Source organism: Pipra filicauda, unplaced genomic scaffold, assembly GCF_003945595.2.
Source record: "Pipra filicauda isolate LSUMZ 115617 unplaced genomic scaffold, ASM394559v2 scaffold1224_size32535_pilon, whole genome shotgun sequence".
Lineage (NCBI taxonomy): Eukaryota > Metazoa > Chordata > Aves > Passeriformes > Pipridae > Pipra > Pipra filicauda.
The window spans coordinates 1-21804 of NW_024103679.1; the positions used below are offsets into that span (position 1 = coordinate 1).

Below are 21804 nucleotides of genomic sequence, written 5' to 3' on the forward strand. Positions count from 1 at the left end.
GCTCTCTCTGCACTGAGAAGTTTCTTTTGTAGTTCGCTGCCCACCAGCCCGGCCGACACGGCCTCGTCCACCGACAGCTTCTGGTTGTTGACTGGGTCAATGATGAACCCCGTGGCCGCCTGTGCCTCCAGCAGCACCAGGGCCGTGCCCTGCCTCAGGATGCCCTTCCACATGGCCTGGTAGATGCTCATCTTCTCCACCTTGCTGGGGTCGGCCTTGGAGGGCACCAGCACGCCGGCGATGCTTCCGGTTCCCTCGAGGTATCTCCTCACACTGTCCATCTGTGCTATTTCCTGAGCCGTCTCTTTTCCTTCGTGGAGTTTTTCTATGGTTTCCTCTGTAATTATCTGTGCACTGAGCAGTTCTGACGCCGTTATTTGTTGTCGGATTCCCTGGAACCAGACATCACTTCTGTCCTCCTCTTTTTCCCTGATGATCTTTAGTATTATCTCAATGATTCCCTGCAGTATGTGTTGAGATTCTGCTTTGTATTTTTTCAGCAGCTCTTTCCTTTTCTCCTCCGTGATGTACTCGGAGCAGAGGAGTTCCCACAGAGATAACACTTGTCCCTTGTACTTCCCCACGGGCACTTGGACCATTGTACACAGCAGGGTGTTCTTCGTTTGCTCGTCGACGTAGAAATAGTCGTCCTGCTTTTCCAGGACCTGCAGCAGGAACAAGCCGCTCTCCCTGTCCTTGGCACACCTCTGCAGGAGCTGACTGTAGCTGATCTTCTCGCGAGTGTTTGGGTCTATGAAGCCTTTGCTGCCGTGGTCCGGGTCCGAGAGCAGGAGGAACGTGTCCTCGTCCAGGTGCCCACGCCGATAGGCCACGTCCAGGGGCAGGCGGTGGCCGTGAGCGGGGTCGACGATGCCGCCGGTGGCGAGCTGGGCCTCGAGCAGGCGGATGCCGTGGTCCCTGACTGTTCTCTTCTGCCTCACGGCCTGGAAGAGGGATATTTTATCTCCCGTTTGAGGATCCGTGTGTCCCGTCACGGCTTTCTCTGCCAGCAGCAGCGGCTCGTGCAGTTCGCTGCCCACCAGCCCAGATGCCACGGCCTCGTCCACTGAGAGCTTCTGGTTGCTCAGGGGGTTGATGAGGAAGCCGGTGGCCGCCTGCGCCTCCAGCAGCCCCAGCGCACACTGCTCTGTGAGGAGGCCCTTCTTCAGCGCCTGGTAGATGCTCATCTTCTCCTTCCTGGGTGGGAGAAGAACCCCGGCGATGCTCCCGGTGCCGTCCAGGTACCTTTGGATGCTGTCCCTCTTTGTGAGGGCAGCAAGTGTGAGACTCCCATCGTGCAGCTGGTCCAGGGTTTTCTTGTCGATTATCTCGGAGTTGAACAGTTCTGACACCGACACCTCCCCCCGCAGTCCTTTGACCTTGAGGGCTTCTGCTCTTTGCTCCGTGTCCTCGATGATTTTTAAGATGAGGGATATCAGATTTTCCAGTGTCAGGGTTTTGCTTTTGTACTGCATCACCAGCTCTTTCCTTTTCTGCTCCGAGATGTAGTGAGAGCAGAGCACTTCCCAGATGGAAACCGTTTGGCCCTTAAACTTTCCAACCTTCACCTGGAGGGGCTTCGAGCGCAAAGCCTGTTTTGTGGACTCGTCGATGTAGAAGTACTTCCCTCCTTCCTTTACAACCTGCAGCATGTACAGCCCAGTCTCGGGGTCTTGGACGCACCTCTCCAGCAGCTGCATGTAGGTCAGGTTCTCGTGGGTGTTGGGGTCGAAGAAGCCCTTGGTGTCGTCAGTGGGGTCGGACAGGATCTGGTTCATCTCCTGGTTGAAGTAGCCCCGTTTGTAGGCCACCTCCACGGGCAGGCGGTGGCTGTGCACGGGGTCGATGATGCCGCCGGTGGCGATCTGGGCCTCGAGCAGGCGGATGCCGTGGCTCTTCACAATCAGCCCCTGGTTCATGGCTTCGAACAGGGACATCGGGGCTTTGGTGTAGGGGTCGGTGTAGCCCGTCACGGCTCTCTCTGCGCAGAGCAGCTTTTCAAAAATCTCCCCTCCGATCAGACCCTCCTTTAACGCTTCCTCCACGGAAAACTTCTGGTTTTTCTCAGGGTCAATGATGTAGCCGGTGGCTGCCTGCGCCTCCAGCAGCACCAGGGCAGTCCCTGGCCTCAGGATGCCTTTCCACATGGCCTGGTAGATGCTCATCTTCTCGTTGCTTGGCTGTATGAGGACCCCTGCTATGAAATTGCTGCCCTCCAGGTACCTGCGGACAGACTCCATCTCAGTGACTTCTTTGACCGTTTTCTTCCCCTGGTTGAGCTCATCGAGGGTCTTTTTGTCTATGAGTTGGGACTGGAAGAGGTCACTGGCAGATACTCTTTTCCGCAGGCCCTGGAATGCAAACTTCTTGCCTTGTGCCTCCGTCTCTTGGACGATCGTGGTGATAATCGTTGTGATCTCCTGCAGCACTTCAGCCTTCTCATCTTTGTACTTCTGCACCAGCTCCCTCCTCTTGCTGTCTGAGAAGTATTCGGAGTTGAGGAGGTCCCAGACAGACACTGTCTGTCCCTTGAACCGCCCCACGTTGACGCAGACAGTCACAGATTTCAGCACTTCCATGGTCTGCTCATCCACGCAGAACATGGAGTTTTCCGACAGCGGGAGGAGCCACAGCCCCGACTCGGGCTCGCGGATGCACCGCTCCTTCAGCTGCTGGTAGGTCACGTTCTCCTTGGTGTTGGGATCAAAGAAGACCTTGGTGCTGTCGTTCAGCTGAGACAGGGTTTGGTTCATGCCCTCGTCGTAGAAGCCGTGCCTGCACGCGGCCTGGAGCGGCAGGTGGAGGTGGTGGATGGGATCGACGACCCCTCCCGTGGCCAGCTGGGCCTCCAGCAAGGGAACAGCCTCTGCCAGGGGGATCAGCTCCTTCCTGAGCGCTTGGCACAGGGAGATGGAGCTCCCCGTGTAGGGATCCGTGTACCCCGTCACGGCCCGCTCGGCGAGGAGGAGTTTCTCGGTGAGCTCTTCGCCCACGACAGCCGCTCTCACAGCGTCCCTCACGCTGAGCCTCCGGCTCGTTGCAGGGTCAGTCAGGTATCCTGTGGCTGCCTGAGCCTCGAGCAGCCTCAGAGCAGCCCCAGGGAGGAGGAGGTTGTTTTTCATGGCATCGTAGAAGCTCATCTTCTGTTTGGACGCCTCTATGAAGACGCCGGCGATGCTGCCCGTGCCCTGCAAGTACCTCTTCACGCTCTCCATCGCAGCCACTTCCTCGGGACTTCTTATGCCCTGAGCCAGTTCTTCAAACGTCTTCTCAGAAATGATGCCAGTGTCCAGCAGCCAGACCACGGGGACACTGCCCCGCAGGCCCTCCAGGGAGATCTGGGTCCGGGCCTTCATCTCCATGTCCCCCACGAGCCTGAGCACAAGAGCCACCAGCTGCTGCAGCGACAGCTCCTCGGAGCGGAACCTCTCCACGAAGTCGCTCCTCTGCTCCTCAGTGAAATACCCCGAGTGGATGAGCTCCCAGAGGGAAACCCCTTTCTCCTTCACCGTGGTTTCCTTGAAAATCCGTTGGATTTGCTCATCAGTGTAGGCAGGAGCAGCTGCCTGGGGCAGAGGCAGCAGGTGGAAGCCGGAGACGTCGTCCTTCTGGCAGTGCTGGATTAGCTCAGCGTAGGTCACGGACTCTTTGCTGTCCGGGAGGCAGAAGGCTCTGTGCTCGTCACTGGGCTTGGAAAGGGCCTTGCTCGTGTCCTCATCCAGGCACCCTCGCTGCTGGGCCGACTCCAGGGGGATGTGGTGGCCACACGCTGGGTCAATGATGCCTCCTGTGGCCATCTGCACCTCCATGAGCTGCATGGCCTGTTTGTCCGTGATCAGGCCCTTCTTCATTGCCTGGAAAAGGGGGATCTTCTTGCCCGTGAAAGGGTCTTTGTAGCCCGTCACGGCCCCCTCCGCGTGCTGCAGCTTCTCGTGGACGTCCGGGCCGATGACTCCCTCCCTGACAGCCTCGTCCACACGGAGCTTCTGGTTGTTCACGGGGTCGATGATGAAGCCCGTGGCAGCCTGGGCCTCCAGCAGGGGCAGGGCTACTCCTGGCACCACAATGTTCTGCTTCATGGCCTCGTAAATGCTCATCCTCTGGTTCGATGGCTGGAGCACGATCCCCCCGATGCTGCCCGAGCCATAGAGGTACTTCCTGACAGAGTCCATGTGCAGGACCTGCTCCGGCGTGACGGATCCCTCAAGCACCTTCTCGAGCAGGGCCCTGTCGATGACGCCCGTTTCCATCAGGTGGTAAGCGCTGACGCTGCCTCGCATGGCCGGGAACTTGATGGGGGCCCACTTCTTCATTTCCTCCTCCAGCAGGAGTCGGATTTGCTCCAGGCTGAGCTTCCTCAGCTGGAAGTGGTTGAAAATCTCCCGGCGCCTCCCCTCGCTGAAGTACTCGGAGTTCAGCAGGTCCCACACAGAGACCCTCTCCCCCCGTAGGCGCCCGAACCTGACGGGCAGCCAGGAGCTCCTGAACACCTGCCTGGTGGCCTCGTCGATGAACTGGCGCTTCCTGCTGTTCAGAGGGAGGAGGCAGAGCCCGGTGGAGGGCTCGGTGATGCACTTCTCCTTCAGCTGCAGGTAGGTCAGGTTCTCATGGGTGTTGGGGTCGAAGAAGCCCTTGGTGTCGTCGCTGGGGTCGGAGAGGATTAAATTCATCTTCTTGTCGAAGTAGCCGCGTTTGTAGGCCACCTCCACGGGGATGCGGTGGCTGTGCACGGGGTCGATGATGCCGCCGGTGGCGACCTGGGCCTCGAGCAGGCGGATGCCGTGGTCCCTGACGATCAGCTCCTTCTGCATGGCCTGGAAGAGGGAGATCTTGCTCCCTGAGTAGGGGTCTCTGTAGCCGGTGACTGATTTCTCCGCAGCCAGCAGCTTGTCGTAAACGTCCGGGCCGATGACGTTCGCTCGCAAGGCCTCGTCCACGGAATACCTTTTGTTGGCCGTGGGGTCGATGACAAACCCCGTGGCAGCCTGTGCCTCCAGGAGGATCAGAGACGTCCCTGGCCTCAGAAGTCCTTTCCTCTTTGCCTGGTAGATGCTGATCTTCTCCTGGGAGTCGGGGAGCAGCAGCCCAGCGATGCTCCCCGTGCCCTGCAGGTACTTCCTGACTGTGTCCATGCCCACGACTTCTTTGGCTGACGTTTCACCCTCCTTGAGTTTCTTAAACAGGTCTTTGTTGATAATTTCTGAGCTCAGGAGCTGGTCGGCCGTCACCTGGTCCCTCAGGCCCTCGAAGGTGACGTTGGCAGTGGCAGCCGTTTCCTCGACGGCAGCTCTGACGGCCTCGCCCAGCCCTTGCGTGGAGAGAGCTCCCGACAGGAACCGCTGGGCGAGAGCAGCTCTTCGCTCGCCCGGGACGTGGTCAGAGAAGAGGAGTTTCCAGAGGGACACCGACTTGCCCTTGAACTTCCCTACAGAAATGGGCACCCGCGTGTTTTCCAGAGCCATTTGGGCCCTGTGGTCAAAGAAAAGGGGGGTTCCCTGGGATCCTTCACCGCCGTCCCCACCAAGTGGCAGCAGCAGGAGCCCCGTGCCGGGGTCGGTGACGCAGCGCTGGAGCAGCTCCGAATAACTCAGCTTTTCCTTGGAGCTGGGGTCAAAGAACCCTTTCATGTGGTCGGGAGGGCTGGAGAGGAGCTGTCTGGTGGGCTCATCCAGGTACCCCCACTCGCAGGCTGTCTCCGTGGGGACACGGAGGTGCCTGCCTGGGGCAATCACACCCCCCGTGGCCATCTGAGCCTCCAGAAGGCAGAGGCCGTGGTCCCTGGGGACAAATCCCTTCCTGACGGCTTCGAACAGGGAGAGCATCTCCCCAGTGGAGGGGTCTCTGTATCCAGTGATGGTTTTCTCAGCTGAAGACAGTTTCTCATGAAGCTCTGGGCCGATAAAACCGACCCTGACAGCCTCATCCACTGAGTAGGTTTTGTTCTTCAGGGGGTCTGTCAGGCTGCCGGTGGAGGCCTGGACTTGCAGGAGCATCAGAGCAGCACCGGGCACAAGGAGATGCTCTCTCAGTGCCTGGTAAAGGCTCCTCTGCTCCCCAGAAGGCAGGACAACCCCGGCCACACTCCTTGTCCCACGCAGGAACTGCTGGACGACGTCGTTCTCTGCCAGCTCCTGAGCAGAGACTGTTCCCTCCTCGAGGCCTCGGAACACGTCGTGGCTGATGATGCCGGAGTCCCGCAGGTCCCTGCTGCTCACCCTCCCTCCCAGCCCCGGGAATGTGATTTGCAGGGGCAGGAGGAGGAAACCCGAGGCCGGATCCACGACACACCTCTTCCTAAGCTCCGAGTAGGTGACCTTCTCTGTAGTGCTGGGATCGAGGAACCCTCTGCTGTCCTCGTGGCTGGGGTCAGAGAGGTGCCGGCTCATCTCTTCGTCCAGATATCCCCTCTCACAGGCCACATCCGCGGGCAGGCGAGCGCCGGTGGCCGGGTCGATGACGCCCCCGGTTGCCATCTGTGCCTGGAGCAGCCGCGTGCCCTGCTCCCTCCCCACCAGCTCCTTCTGCATCGCCTGGTACAGGGGGATTTTCTCTTCTGTGTAGGGGTCCAGGAAGCCAGTGGCCGCTCTCTCTGCTGCCAGCAGCCTCTCCTTCAGCTCCAGCCCCACCAGCCCCAGGCGCACGGCATCTGCCACCGAGACGCGCCGGCGCGTCACCGGGTCGGCGACGGAGCCCGTGGCTGCCTGGGCCTCCAGGAGGCTGAGGGCCGGATCCAGGCCCAGGAGGTGCTCTCTGGTGGCCTCATAAAAGCTCATTATCTTCTTTGAAGCCTCTACATACACGCCAGCGATGCTGCCAGCTGCCTCCGAGGGCTCCCCGGGAGCATCTGGCCCCGCCGTGTCCCCGCCGGCTGCTCTCGGCTGTTTGTGCGGCATCGCCTCCTGGCACAAGCGGCTTTTCCCTGGCGTGTCTTCCCCGGGAAAGCTGGGGACAGCGTGGCCATTCACTGCTGGCTTGCTCTCCATCCTCCCGCTGCAGGCCTTCCACAGGACTCTGGAGAGAGGGGGGAGAGCGGGAAGCGTCAGTGAGAAACCAACTTTCCTTGTGCTTTGCATGTCAAATACAGGGAAATCGGAAGGATAAACACCCCCCCAGGCAGGAGGAAGCGACAGCCAAAGGCTGAGCACGTCTGAACCTGATGTGCCATCCCAAGGGGTCTGGCCAAGCTCAAAGGGTTGGTGGAGGAGAAGCTCCACGTGCCCCAGCCGTGTGCACTGGAACCAGAAACCCCCCTTTTCCTGGGCTGATCCCACAGTGTGGGCAGCAGGGGAGGGGGGATTCTGCCCCTCTGCCCCACTGAGATGAGACCCCACCTGCAGAGCTGCCTCCAGCCCTGGGGCCCCAACATGAGAAGGGTGTGGAGCTGCTGGAGAGAGTCCAGAGGAGGCCCTGGAGCTGCTCCCAGGGCTGGAGCCCCTCTGCTCTGGAGCCAGGCTGGGAGAGCTGGGGGGTTCACCTGGAGAAGAGAAGGACCCAGGGAGACCTGAGAGCCCCTGGCAGGGCCTAAAGGGGCTCCAGGAGAGCTGGAGAGGGACTGGGGACAAGGGATGGAGGGACAGGATAAGGGGGAATGGCTTCCCCCTGCCCGAGGGCAGGGATAGATGGGATATTGGGAAGGAATTCTTTCCTGGGAGGGTGGGGAGGCCCTGGCACAGGAGAAGTTGTGGCTGCCCCATCCCTGGAAGTGTCCAAGGCCAGGTTGGATGGGACTTGGAGCAACCTGGTCTAGTGGAAGGTGTCCCTGCCCATGACAGGATGGGACTGGATGGGCTTTAAGGTCCCTTCCCACCCAAACCGTTCCATGATTCAGTGATTCCAGGAGTCCCGACATGCAGGTCCATGTGCTCCCACCGTGGTTGCCCCATGAACCCGCCTCTCCTTCTGCTGTCCCTCCTTCCCACACTCCCCAGGCCATGCAAGGAGGGCAGAGGCTCCACCTCAGTGAGCAGCAGACACCAGGCAAAGAGTCTCCGGGGCTGCCTCAGGGTGAGGCAACATCTAATCCAAACCTGCCCCCCCGTTTGCAAAGCCCCGGGACAGGCTGGGATCTGCCCCGGTGCAGTGAGGGTGGTGCTGCAGGGAGCAGAGGCCGTGGGGCTGGGCTGTGGTGCTGGGTCATGGTGCTGGGTCATGGTGCTGGGCTGTGGTGCTGGGTCGTGGTGCTGGGCTGTGGTGCTGGGCTGTGGTGCTGGATTCTGGTGCTGGGCCGTGGTGCTGAGCTGTGGTGCTGGGCTGTGGTGCTGGGTCATGGTGCTGGGTCATGGTGCTGGGCTGTGGTGCTGGGTCATGGTGCTGAGCTGTGGTGCTGGGCTGTGGTGCTGGGCTGTGGTGCTGAGTTGTGGTGCCGGATTCTGGTGCTGGGTCATGGTGCTGAGCTTGGTGTTGGACTGTGTTCCTGGGCTATGGTGCTAAGCTGTGGTGCTGGGTCATGGTGCTGGGCTGTGGTGCTGGGCTGTGGTGCTGGACTGTGGTGCTGGACTGTGGTGCTGAGCTGTGGTGCCGGATTCTGGTGCTGGGCTGTGGTGGTGAGCTGTGGTGCTGGGCCGTGGTTCTGGGCTGTGGTGCTGAGCTGTGGTGCCGGATTCTGGTGCTGGGTCATGGTGCTGGGTCATGGTGCTGAGCTGTGGTGCTGGGCCGTGGTGCTGGGCTGTGGTGCTGAGCTGTGGTGCCGGATTCTGGTGCTGAGCTGTGGTGCTGGGCCGTGGTTCTGGGCTGTGGTGCTGGGTTATGGTGCTGGGCTGTGGTGCTGGGTTATGGTGCTGAGCTGTGGTGCTGGGCTGTGGTGCTGGGCTGTGGTGCTGGGTTATGGTGCTGAGCTGTGGTGCTGGGCTGTGTTCCTGGGCTGTGGTGCTGGGCTGTGGTGCTGAGCTGTGGTGCTGGGCCGTGGTTCTGGGCTGTGCACACCGGCAGCTCTGAGGGCACTCGCGGCCCATCCCGGGCGTGCCGAGCCCTGGGATCTGTGGTCAGCCTCGGCCTCCGGGCTGTGGCTGCGGCACTCGGTGCGGGAGGAGCCTCCCTGCCCGCAGCCTCCCACGAACGGCGCCTGTGCCAGCACCCACCGGGCCCGGGCGGGAGGCTGTGGGGTCGGAGCGTGTTTGAGGAGCGAGGGGAAAGGTCCTGCTGCGCTGGGGCAGCACCGATGGTTCATTCCCTCCTGAGTGCTGTCCCCTAGGGCAGAACCACAGCACCAGTGCCAGGCTGGAGCGGCCCTACAGGGGCAGGGGAGGCCACGGGCCGAGCACAGAGAGCTGCAGGAGATGGAGGAGACCCACTCGCCCCAGCTCTTGCAGCCGAGTCCACCGGCACTTCTGGGCCCGGCTGCGAGGACACGGCCAGGGCAGGGCTGTCCCAGGGCATTCGCTGCACAGAGCCCCAGGGGGAGCCGGTGTCACACTGACCCTCCCGCAGAGGTCACACTGAGTGGGGACGGTGCGGACCAGCTGTATCTCACTGTCCGGAGCTCACAGACCCACGTCCTCCCCGGCTCCACCACTGTAAACACCAGGGAGCGAAGAGCAATGACGGCGCCGGCGGGGGCTGTGCCCGGGTCCCTGCTCGCCCCAGGACCAGCCTCTCCAACGGGGCTCGGTGCGCCCGGCTCCCTCCCCGGGTGTCTCTCCAGCTCATCCCATGCCCTCCGGCCACGCCAGCACCTTTTCCTCGCGAGGGCTCCTCTGTCCCAGCCGCGCTCTGGGCTCGCTGCCCGGCTCGGGGAAAGGTCCCAACAGGAGCCGGCTCCCTCCGCCCGGTGATGTCAGCGCGGCTCGGATCTGCCCGGGCAATGCCGTTTGTGTTTGCAGGATCAGGATCGCGCCCGGCTCCGGCGCCAGGAGGTGGGGACGGCGGCCGGGAGGCCCCGGGGCTGCGCCTGCCTCCGGGAAGGACGGGGACAGAGGGGAGGACTCGGGGGTCTCTCCCTGGTGGGGAAGGGGAGGATCCTGTGGGGCGGGAGAGGGGCCCAGCTGCTGGCCGAGAGCCAGAGGAGCCGCTCTGTCCTGCGCTCTGGGGTGGGAGCGAGGGAGTTCCCCCACCCCGCAGGGCCGCCCCCTCTGTCCCTCCTCTGTCTGCACACACCCACACGCGCCAGTGACGGCCAGCCCTGTGCCACACACCCCCAAAACACACGTCGGGCTGGCAGCACCTCGGCACCGGCTCTGCCCGCCCTGGTCCTGGGGCCGGAACGCTGGTCCCCACAACCCTTTCCGGACAGACAGGTGCCGGGTTGGATGGCACAGGCTGTGCTGCGCTTGGGAGGAGCTGGGCTCAGCCCTGCCATGCCGTGGGCACAGCGGTGGGCAGCAGTGGAGAGGCTCCGGTATCTGGAGAGCCCCAGGCAGGTCCCCACATGTCCCAGAGCCAAGCTGGCGACTGGCACTGCAGTGCAGACGGAATTTGGGCACTGCCGCCCATAACTGTGGCAGCTTGAGAACCCAACTGCCGTCGGGGCTGGGGGCCCGAGGATCGAGGTGTTGCCCCCACCCTGCCCGGGCAGGGAGAGGCGGTGGGTGCGCGGCGGGGGAAGGACTCTGCTCCCTTTCGTCAGAAGGCGTCAGCCCCACGGAAACTTTGAGTAACCGACTCTGCCTGCGACGGCACGGAGATTCCTGGCAGAGGTGTTGGCACCTGCCGCCCTCCCCGGGGCCACGGTCTCTCCCCGACGCGGGCACCTCTCCCTGGCATCCGCAACCGCTGCTCCGCGGCTTTCGCTCCCGGCAGCGCCGGGGAACGCGCCGGCACCGGTGTGAGTCCCGGCCCCCGCGCACCCACCGCCGGCCCCCGCCGGCCCTGTGCACCCACCGCCACCCGCGTCCCTCCCCGGCCCTGTGCACCCACCGCCACCCGCGTCCCTCCCCGGCCCTGTGCACCCACCGCCACCCGCGTCCCTCCCCAGGGTCCCCGGCCCTGTGCACCCACCGCCACCCGCGTCCCTCCCCAGGGCCCCCGGCAGCGCCGCTGCCCCGCGTCCCGCGTCCCCACCCGCACCCCCGCACCCGGCTGGGCAGGGAGAGGCTGCCGGGGGCCCTGGGCAGGGACCGGGAAAAGGGACAGGTTTTACTGGCAGAGGGGACTCGGTGTCAGGGAGAGGGTGGCGGAGGAGGAGTCTGAGGGGCAGGGACAGCAGAGCGCTGGGAGGGGCTGGGAGTGGGGGTGGGAGCTGGCGGGGCCGGGGGAGTCTGTGGGGTGGTCTCCGGGGGGACAGGCGGAGGCCGGGGGTGTTTCAGGGGAGGGAGAGCGGCAGAGAAGTTTTCTGGGGCAGTGACAAAGGGTGATGGAGACAGGGAGTGTAGCTGGGGCACTCTGGGGGGCCCTGCTCTCAGCGGGCTGGGGGTAGCCCAGCACCCCTTCCCGGGCAGCGCTGCCTGCCCGGCTGCCCCGGCTCAGGGGCCACAGTTTCGGGGTCCCCCAATGGCCAGGGACAGACAGGCTCCTGCCCGGTGCCAGGAGCGGGGCTGCAGTGGGATGGGGTCACATCCCGCCCACAGGGACAACTCCATGCACCGTGCACCCACCTCACCGGGGACTGTGGAACGGTGCTGCCAGTCCCCGCCTGCCCCGACCCACCACCTGCCCCTTCCTCGGCACCCGCCAAACCCCTCTATGCCATGGGAACCCCGAGGCATCCCGGGCTTTTCCCGGGAGCCGTCCTGTTCGGGCAGCCAACACCTCCTGCCCCGCTCCTGGGAAGTGCCGGGGTCAGGAACCACCACCCTCCGGCTGTGCCCCAGGAGGGGTGGCAGTGCCCAGGGTGCCACAGCACCGAGCGGCTGCTGCCCTAAGCCCACGGTCCCGCCCCGGCTCCCGGCTCAGCCCCGCCAGACCGGCGGGCGGGCGGGAGCGGTGCCGCATTCCGCACATACCGGGGACCGGGCGAGGGCCTCCGTCCCCTGCTGCCCCCCGGCACGGCCCGCAGCGCCCAGCCAGGCCCCTCTCCACCCGACCGCTCCCACCTGCGCGCGGTGATGGCAGAACGGGCTCACCTGGCAGGTGCCCGCGGTCCCGCTGCTTCGCCGCTGCTTCCTGCCCGGGACCGGAGCACGCTTAAAACCTTGCCCTTCCCCGCCCCTGGGGATGACACACCGGCCCAGCCCTGCCAGAAACTCGCGGGCCAGCCCTCCCCACGGCTCCCTCGGGGTGCTGGAGTCCCCCCTCGCAGGGGTTCACCCATCCCAAAACGGCTGCGGTGTGGGAGGTGACCCTGTCCTGTGGGCTGTGCCCTCTGCAGAGGATTGAGAGCAAGGGACAGAGACCTCCCTCCCCGGGGCCAGCGCTGCCCTCGTCCCCAGCAGCCCCTCATCCTTCTCCCCACCACACCCCAAACCCTCCCCTCCACCAGTAGTGCCCCTGCACCTTGTCCTGGCGGCCGGACCCTGGGCTGCAGCTGCAGGGCTGACAGACCCCACTGCGGGCCCGACCCCACCACCACGGGGGCTGGGGTGGAGAGGGGGACCCTTCCCTGCTCCCCCCAGCCTTGTCCACACCCCTGGATGTGTACGTGCGGCCTGAATCGCCCAAAACATGCCCAAACCATCTCGTTGCCACCTGAGTCACCCAAACACCCCTGCCCTGCCCCTGTCGCCAGCCCCACGCCCTCTCCCCCGACCCTGCTCGCAGGTCCACACCCCCCTCCTGCTCCCCCCGAGCACCCCCTCCCTCTCCCTGCTGCCACCGGGGCTCAGTGGGGCCCAAAAGAGCACCAGGCACCTGGGGGGGGGGGTTTGGGCCCACCAGGGCAGGGGGGTCACTCCGCAGCCCCTCCAGTGCCACCCTGCAGGGTGAGGTGCCGCGGGAGGGATGCGGCACTTGGGCAAGATGTTTGTGGTGTGTGGGAGTGTGTTGCCTGGAGAGGTGCCGGTATCCAGGCACGGGCCTGGCCGGGCGAGCCCGTGGTGTGGCACCAAGCCCTGGTACCCACGGTGGGTGCAGCCAGCCCCAGCAGTGGTGGCTCCCCCCCTGTGGAGGAGCATTCCCATGGGAATGGCACTGCCAAACACCCGGACAAGAACCCCCTTCTGCGCCTGTTGCTCCAGCAGTGCTGAGCCAGCGCTCCAGGAGGGCAGAGGGACCCTCAGGAGGGTCACCCAGAGCAGTGGGGCCAAGACAGGGGCTGGCCTGCACCATGTCCCAGACTCATGGGGCGATGTCCAAACAGGGGCAGCACCAGTGAGAGGGGCAGGGGCTGCATCTGCCGCTGTGCCCATCCCAGCCCCTGCAGCCCAGAAACCAACGAGGTTTCCGACGGCTTCCCAGGCATCGGGAGAGGTGTCGCCCCCAGGAGCTGCCAAGGAGCCTTAATCCATCAGCAAACAGGGATAAGTGTTTGTCAGCACCGCAGAGGGCTGGGCGCCGGCACAATGGAGCGGTGCTGGCACTGTGGAGCTTCCCACTGCCGAGGCTCCAAGGTGTCAACCCCCTCACCCTCTGATGGGGTGGGGGCCAGCAAAGCCTCCCTGCAGCCTCCCCGGGACCCTGTGACCCGCTCTGGGAGACAGGACAGCCCCGGGGCTGCAGCAGGACCAGGCACGGGCAAGGCCAATGGGGCATCACCACCCTACTGGGCTGCAGGGACAGGCAAGGACGGGACCTCGGGTCCCTGTCTGGGCAGCAAGCAACCAGTGCACTGTGCTGGGCCATACTGGGCTGTGCTGGGCCATACTGAGCTGTGCTGGGCTGTGCTGGGCCATGGTGGGCATTCCTGCACCTTGCTGGGCAATACTGGGCTATAATGAGCCATGCTGGGCTGTGCTGGGCTGAACTGGGCCATCCCGGACCATACTGGGCTGAACTGGACTGTGCTGGACCATACCGGGCCATGCTGAGCTGTACTGGGCCGTACTGGGCCATACTGGGCCGTGCTGGGCTGTGCTGAGCCCTCCTGCCAGCACGGAGTGGCTGCTGCTGCCCGGGGCGGCGGGAAGGGGCCCTGGTGGTAAATGAGCCGTGAGGAGCAGCTGCGATTCCAGCGGATCCACCGAACACGCGCGGCTTCTTCAAAGCTCCTCGGCTGCCGAGGACCGGCCTGGGCACCTCTCCCCTGCCCTGGGCACCTCTCCCCTGCCCGTGGGCAGCCTGGGCACCTCTCCCCTGCCCTGGGCACCTCTCCCCTGCCCGTGGGCAGCCTGGGCACCTCTCCCCTGCCCTGGGCACCTCTCCCCTGCCCGTGGGCAGCCCGTGGGCAGCCTGGGCACCTCTCCCCTGCCCTGGGCACCTCTCCCCTGCCCGTGGGCAGCCTGGGCACCTCTTGGCCCTGGGCACCTCCCCTGCCCAGCCTGGGCACCTCTCCCCTGCCCTGGGCACCTCTCCCCTGGAGTGGGCAGCCTGGGCACCTCTCCCCTGCCCTGGGCACCTCTCCCCTGCCCGTGGGCGGCCGCGGCTCCCGGAGCCTCGGTGACACCCCTGCAGTGCCGCTGCGGAGCCACAGCCCCGCGGGGATGTTGGTCCCGGGGAAGGGGGAGCCCGGAGGTGCTGGGCTGTGGTCACTCAGTGCCGGACGAGCCGTCCACAGAGGGGAAGCCCCCGTTGGTGGGTTGGTGCCCGACCGAGCCGGGTGTCACGGGTGCACTGCCAGAGCTGCCATGCCCAGCCCAATGCCCGGGGGCTGCGGGGAAGGTGCTGGGTCTGAGTGACGGGGCTTAGGCCGAGCTGGCAGAGCCGGTGACGGGTCCTGGCAGTGACCACTCCAACCCCCGCAAACTGTGCTGCCGCTGGCAGGGCTCCCACCCACAGAGACATCCCATCCAAGCCCCCAGTGCTCACCCACACTGCACAGCATCACCGGGCAGCCCGGGCCCCCTGCACCATGTCCGTCTGTCCCAGTCTGGGCCCACAGACAGCCCGAGGGCCAGCAGCACAGGGCACAGCCCCCTGGCTCTGGAGGATCTGGCAGGGGGGCTCAGCACACCTCTGGGGTGGCAGTGGCAGCATGAGGAGGCTGAGCCAGCTTGGGCACAGGACGCCACACTCCCCATCCCTGCGGGCGGACGCTGGGGAAGGGGCGAGGCACAGCGGGAGCGCGGCACAAAGCCGGGGCCGGGGCCAGCGCTGAGCTCAGCGCCGGGAGGGGCCTGCAGGGCTCTGCTGCCCAGGATCGGTGCCCACACTCACAACCTCGAACAGGTGAGAGCGGGTGCTCACGCATAGGCACACGCACATCTGCCGTGCCAGTGGCTCTGCACACTCACACGCGTGTGCCTGGGCACGTGCTGGCCCTGGCCAGAGATCAGAGCCGGGGGTTGGTGCCAACCCGCCTGGGACTGAGGCCTCCAGCCCTGCCAGCCTCCATCGCTACCAAGGCCTCCAGCCCTGCCAGCCTCCATCACCACTGTGCCATCATCTCCTGCCCCACTGGTGTCCCAGCCCTGTGCCCAGACAGTGGCTTTGCACGGGGCAGGGTGGGGGCCCAGAGGGTGGCTCTCACTCCTTCCCCACCCACACCGTATCCAGGCAGGGGCTCAGAGGGCTCCGGGCTGTGGATCCCTCCCTTTCCCATTCCACACCATACCTGGGTACTGGGCAAGGGCTTTGCCCAGGACATGGGTGCAAACTGCAGGTGGGAGCCGGAGCAGCCCAGGGCTCCTGTGCCGGGGCCAGGAAAGCTGGGAGCAGAGTGGTGGGAGTTGGGCTGTGCCCCCCTGGACTGGAGTACCTGTCCTGGCACCGTCTTTCTTCGCACCCCAGAGAGGGGACGGGAGGTGTCTGGGGGGGACACACCTGAGCAGTCTCCCCTTTGCCAGCCCAGCCCCAGGGCACAGTGCTCACCCCATGGCATGGCCGGACCCCATTGCCTGGGATGAAGAACGTGGCTCCAGCCACAGCCAGTGTGGCTGTGTGGGGTGTGTGGGGTGGGACGTGTGGCAGGGCAGGCCCCGCTCCCAGGGTTCCCACAGCCAGGGCGAGCACAGGGGCGGTTGGGCAACAGGGTGGTACCCGCCTCCCGCTCCCTGTGCGGGGGCCACCCAGCTCCACGGGGCACACGGCGGGACACTGCTCTGGCCTGTGAGCGGGGCCACGGGACCCAGCTCAGGGGCTCGGGGCTGAGCACCCAGCCACGACAGTCCCACCCAGGCCCAAGCCACCAGCCTGGCTCCCCACTGCTGCCACCCCCTCACCCGCTGCCCCGGTGACAGGATCCCCCAAACCCGGCACGTGCTGTGGGCCACAGAGGCTCCCCCAGGGCATCCCTGCTCCTGTCTCCCTGTGGATGGTGCAGCCCCCCCGGGACCCCTCGTGCCCTTCCTCGTGCTCCAGGTGGGTGTCTCTGTCCGCTGTGTCACCCCCAGCCCCGGGGGGCTGCACACGCAGGGTCTGGGTCTGTGTAAACACCCTGCAAACACTTTGGTGTGGGCCCGGCCCGCCCGCGCCTGCTGCCTTTGCTTCCCGAGCCAGCACCGTCGCCCGGGGCTCAGGATGTGGCTGACACAGGCTGCGGTGCTGGTGGTGCCGGTGGTGCCGGGCGTGTTGCCCCAGCTGGGAGTGGTGGAAGAGATTTCCACAGGCTCAGGAATGTGCAACGCGACTCGTACCGGCGTTCCAGCCCGTGCCGGCAGCGCCGCGGGACCATCCCGGGACGTGTTGGCGGATGCGCCGTGGAGAGCCGCGGGCTCGGCCCTGTTCCAGGGGGGCTGTGGCAGCGCCGGGCGAGGGGCCCCGATCCGGGGTGTTCATGGGGCTCCCCCGTGCGTGACCGGGGACGTGCCCCAGCACGAACTCACTGGCACAATTCCAGCCTCGGCCCCTTTGGCTCTGTGTTCGTTCAGAAAAGAAGTGAGGGCGGAGAGGGTTTTAGGGTGAAACAGTGGAGAAATGAGACTGGAAGCCATGAGAGCAGGGTCAGGCAACCAAGGGGACCGGGATAGGGAGGGGGCAGCCAGGCAGAGCCCCAGCACTGGTGAAGGACCAGAGGGAACGGCCGCAGCCCCCATTTGTGGGATCTGGGACTCCCCAAGCTGGGGAGGTGCCAGGCAAGGGCTGTGGTGCTGCAGTACCTGGGGACAGTCCCTGTGCTCAAGGTGTCCCCAGCTCTCAGAGCAGGGACACAGCCAGGGCCTCCAGACACCCCATCCCACCCTGACAGGCAGCTGGGCCCGTCCCAACTGTCCCCCAGCCATCCCAACTGGGACGGGGCAGGCGGGTGACGGATGCACTGGGACCACGATGCCCGGGGACCGCACGGGCACCCCTGGAGCTCTCAGGGCAGGGGGGTGGGCGAAGGGCAGCCAACACTGTGGGGGAGGCACCACCACAGGCACCCAGGGACGAGGACCCAGCACCTCCCAGCAGTGCCCGGCGTGGGCACAGCAGGAATGCCAGCAATGCCTTCCTCGGAAAGGAGGTAACGCGGCTTGGTGCCCGCTGGCACCCACTGCAGCGCCCGGGGCTCGCCAGCCGCGGCTGCGGCGCCGGGCGGCTCTGCCGGCAGCACCAGCTGGGGCACACCCGGCCCTGCCCGGCCACCCCCTGTGCCACCGCGACGGCGTATGCTGGATTCGGTGATGGGACACCCCCCTGGCCATGGCCCTGCCCGGCCACCCCCTGTGCCACCGCGACGGCGTGTGCCGGATTCGGTGATGGGACACCCCCCTGGCCATGGCAGCCCCAGCCCCGACTGCAGGGTCAGCAGACAGACGGACAGACTGCAGTCCCTGCACTGACAGCAGGGTGAGTGGACAGACAGACAGACTGCAGTCCCTGCACTGACAGCAGGGTGAGTGGACAGACAGACAGACTGTAGTCCCTGCACTGACAGCGGGGTGACAGACACAGGGATGGACAGACTGCAGTCCCTGCACTGACAGTGGGGTGACAGACACAGGGATGGACAGACTGCAGTCCCTGCACTGGCAGTGGGGTGAGTGGACAGACAGACAGACAGACTGCAGTCCCTGCACTGACAGTGGGGTGAGTGGACAGACAGACAGACAGACTGCAGTCCCTGCACTGACAGTGGGGTGAGTGGACAGACAGACAGACTGCAGTCCCTGCACTGACAGTGGGGTGAGTGGACAGACAGACAGACTGCAGTCCCTGCACTGACAGCAGGGTGATGGACAGACAGAGGGATTGCCTGCAGCCCCTGTCCTGAGAGTGGGGCAAGGAGACAGATAGACAGACAGACTACAGTCCCCCTCCCCGGCAGTAGGTGAGCAGACAGACAGACTGACAGAGGGCACCGCTCTGCCCTGAGCGGACAGACGCTGATGGACCCCTGCCCCAGCAGCAGGGCAAGCGGACAGACGGACAGAGTGCAGCCCCCTCTCCGAGCAGACAGGTGGACAGGCAGAATGGAGCCCTCTCCCTGAGCGGACAGACGGACGGACAGAGCGGAGCCCCCTCCCTGAGCGGACAGACGGAGGGACGGATGGGTGCTCCTAGAAAAAGGAACCTCACTACAGTTTATTGTGGCGGCGGGCGGGCCCGGCCGGGGTTACATTCAGCTCTACTGCTCTCCGGTTAGCGGGGTGCGTGAACATGCGGCAGCAGGGCGGGGGTCCCGCTGCCCGCCGGGGCCGCCGGCGGGGCGGGGGCGCGGGCGCGAGGGACCCCCGCCCGTGGCAGCCCCACCGGGGCGGGGGGCGGCCGGAGCCGGGGCCCCCTGCGCGCACACCGAAGGCAGAGGGGTGAGGGTTAGCACCAGAAACGGGGGCCCGGGGCCCGGGTACCGAGCCCGGCCACCTCCCGCCGGGGCGTGGGCAGCAGGGGGGGGACCCCCGTCAGCAACGCCAAATGCCGGGGGACACCGCGGCCACTCCGAGCCGGCGGCGGGGAGAGGCGCGGGGCCCAGCGCGGGGATGGATGCCCGGCCGGACCCGCAGCCCCGGGCACTCGGAGAGGGGCGCGGGGGCTCGGGCCCCCCCCGCGCTGCCCGGTGGAGCCGTGGGGAAGGGGGCCAGTGCCCGGGGGCTTGGAGGGTGTCGGGGGGTACTTGCATATCCTCCGGGGCCGGTCCCGGCGGGCTCGGTGACGGACAGACGGCTCAGCCCCGCTCGGGGAGCCGCAGCGCCGGGCCGGAGCCCCGCGGGGCGCACGGCAGCGGCTTCGCCGTCCTCCAGCCTCGGGGAGGAGGGTCCTGAGTGGGGCCGGCCGAGGGTGCTGGCGCAGGGCGGGCGCGGGGGTCAGCGGCAGGGGCTGCAGCGCTCCGGGGGGGACCCTTCGGGCGGCTCTGCGAGGGCACGGAGGGGCTGGAGCGGGGAGTTCTCCCGCACCAGCCCCGCTGCCCTGCCCCCCAACAGCACACCCGCTCCGGCCCCCTGTGCCCCCCGACCCCCTGCCCCCCGGGGCGGCCCAGCGCTCACCTGGGAGTGCCGCAGCCAGGCTCTCCTCGGCCGCGCTGAACTGCAGCTCGGCTCCGTCGGGCAGCCCCGAGCCGCGGGAGCGCGGACACCGATCTCCGGAGCGCGTCCTCCGCAGCACCGACTGCGGAGGGAGAGGGTCAGTGCCCGGGGCGGGCGGGCTGGGGCGTGGGGGGAGCTTCTGGAGGGGTTCACAGCCCTCACCTTCCTGGCCAGGGGGCTGCTGGGAGCCGAGGCGCTGCTGTAGAGGCTGAGGCTGGAGTTGGAGCGGCTCGGGGACAGCACTTTGGAGGAGGCGGCCGACTGGTTCCCCGCACACCTGGCGGCGGTCCCGAAGGCGTCCGGGGACAGGTACTTCTCGTTGATCTTCAGGTTGGTCCTTCCCTTCACTGGGGACGACGGAGGCAGTGAGGGGGCTGCCGATGGGGTCCCGGCGGTGCAGGACCATGGGGAGCCCCATTGGCTGCTCCCCACATGGCCCCCACTGACCCACTTGGTCCCACGGGCACAGGGAACAGGGACTCCACTGCACCAGTGCCCGGCGTGGGACCCCCACACCCACCTCTGCAGGGGTCGTTCTTCACCAGGAACTCGTCCAGGGCGATCCAGCCCCCGCCCACCCGCACCATGAGGGTGCTGCGCAGGATCCGCACCATCCGCAGCTGTTGGGACTCCCCGAACTGCAGGGGGAGGGACATCAGGGCAAGGTGGGGCCTGGGGGCTTCGGCAGGGCTGGGATTCGGGGAGGGGGTGCCAGAGCAGCACCAGCACCCAGACCTGCCCATCCCTGCGGCCCCTCGGTCCCTGCCAGCACCAGCCTCCCGCAGGGCCAGGGCTCCCTGGGCCGTGGGGATGTGTCCCCTCCTTGCCACGGGACACGGGTGCTGCGGGACCCCTGCACAGGGCAGGCTGTGCACAGGGGTCGGACCGAGCCCAGACCCCACGGGTCGGCACTTACCCGGTACCTGTTGGCGCTGATCTGCTCCACCTGGAAGCGCTTGGCACAGTTGCACTGGGCCACCTGCCTGTTCACCTGGGGGACCACGCTCAGCTCAGCCCCAGGCGGGTCCCCCACCCTTCCAGCCCCCCGCCCTCCAGCCCCCCCCCCACCTCATCCTGGATCTGGTCGGCGTCGGCGGAGCGGCGCAGGGGGTCCCGGTTGGGGTGCAGAGCACTGACGAACTCGTAGTAGTCGATGAAGCCGTCGCCGTTCATGTCGAAGATGGTGGCCACGGCGTTCATCTCCAGGACGTTGGTGGGGAACTCTGAGGGGGGACAGGGACCCTCAGCCCCCAGTGCCAGCCCCCTCAGCCTCCTCCAGCCCCCCCGGCACCCACTGGAGGCGAGGACGCCCTCGATGAACTCCCGCTGGCTGATGCGCCCGTCCTGGTCCCTGTCGATGCCGCGGAAAACGTCCAGGACACGGGACTTCATCTGGCTGATCCACTGCATGTAGCGCTTCCTCCAGACCCCAAAGTCGAAGTGCGCGAACTCCTCCAGCTTGGGGGGGCACAGACGGGGATCAACACACCGGCAGGACCCCCCCAAGCCCCTCTGTGTCAGCCAAGGTGACCCCTCTGTGCCCCACGCTCAGCTCAGACGCACAGCCCGGCTGATCCCAGCCCTGCTGAGCCTGCAAGGGGGTCTCTGCCCAGGGCCCCCTCTCTGGGGTACACAGAGGGCCCGGGCTCCAGCAGCCACTCCGCAGTGTCGGGGTGCACCCACCGTGGGCACAGGGACCCCCAGCTGCAGGGATGGGGTCTGAGACCCACCAATCCCATTCACATCCGACCTGGGGCCAGGGGGTCCCATGGGCCGAAAGTGAGAGGAGCTGCCCCTTACAGGGCAGTGGGACCCCACGGTGTCCTCACCTCCCAAAAGAGAAGCTGCCTGGGACCCCAGAGCACCCCTACCTGCTGGGAGAGGACCTGCCTCTACCCCCCAGGGCAGCAGGACCCCCAGGGCACCCCTACCTCTTGGGGGAGGAGCTGCCCAGGCCCCCAAAATGCACCTACCTCCCACGAGAGGAGTTGCCCACAGCCCCCGGGCAGCAGGACCCCTGGGGTGCCCTCTCTCCCACGGGAGAAGCTGCCCGGGATCCACAGTGCTCCCACCTCCCCTGGAAGAAGCTGCCCGGGCCCCCCCGGGCCCCCCTACCTCCCGCAGGCGCTGCAGGGCCGTCTCCAGCCGGTACTGCCGGTCCAGGGCCAGCAGCCAGAGCTGCTGCCAGCGGTGCAGGAGCTGGGCCATGAGGGGCGTCTGGGGCTCCAGCCCCCCGAGCGGCACCGCCGCCGCACCCGGCGCCTTCCCACCACTGCGGCGCCCTGCGGGGACCGGCAGTGAGGGGGCAGCCGGGGGGCTGGGGAGGGGGCAGCCGGGGGGCTGGGGAGGGGGCAGCTGGGGTGTGAATGAGGGGGTCACGGGGGGTCCCGTGGAGGGGCAGCCGGGGGTGTGATGAGGGGGCAGCTGGGGGTCCCGTGAGGGGGCAGCCGGGGGTCTG

General features: G+C 66.4%; 2 protein-coding genes across 2 annotated transcripts; both read right to left on the reverse strand.

Moving 5' to 3' along the window:
- Window positions 1-5: 5 nt before the first annotated feature.
- Window positions 6-12044, reverse strand: LOC113991272 (epiplakin; the record flags this gene model as incomplete). Its single annotated transcript, XM_027727413.2, has 2 exons — window positions 11997-12044; window positions 6-7011 (listed from the first exon to the last, which is right to left on the reverse strand). A coding segment is annotated over exon 2 (6978 nt), but the record flags the coding sequence as incomplete, so codon positions are not given.
- Window positions 12045-18381: 6337 nt separating this feature from the next.
- On the reverse strand, window positions 18382-21630 carry LOC113991273 (microtubule-actin cross-linking factor 1-like). The gene is made up of 8 exons (XM_039388536.1): window positions 21462-21630; window positions 20642-20804; window positions 20415-20569; window positions 20263-20337; window positions 19867-19984; window positions 19509-19693; window positions 19308-19428; window positions 18382-19174 (listed from the first exon to the last, which is right to left on the reverse strand). Exons 1-8 carry the CDS (start codon window positions 21552-21554, stop codon window positions 19128-19130), a joined length of 957 nt encoding a protein of 318 aa, XP_039244470.1. The 5' UTR covers window positions 21555-21630; the 3' UTR covers window positions 18382-19127.
- Between the last annotated feature and the right edge of the window lie 174 nt (window positions 21631-21804).

Bases quoted from the DNA above. Each gene is read 5' to 3' on its own strand.
- LOC113991273 (XM_039388536.1), bottom strand. From the start codon at position 21,554: ATGGCCCAGCTCCTGCACCGCTGGCAGCAGCTCTGGCTGCTGGCCCTG. The intron at 20,805-21,461 runs GTAGGGGGGCCC...TGCCCCCCCAAG, and splicing joins CCCTGCAGCGCCTGCGGGAG to CTGGAGGAGTTCGCGCACTT. The intron at 20,338-20,414 runs GTGGGGGGGGGG...GTGGTCCCCCAG, and splicing joins CCGACCAGATCCAGGATGAG to GTGAACAGGCAGGTGGCCCA.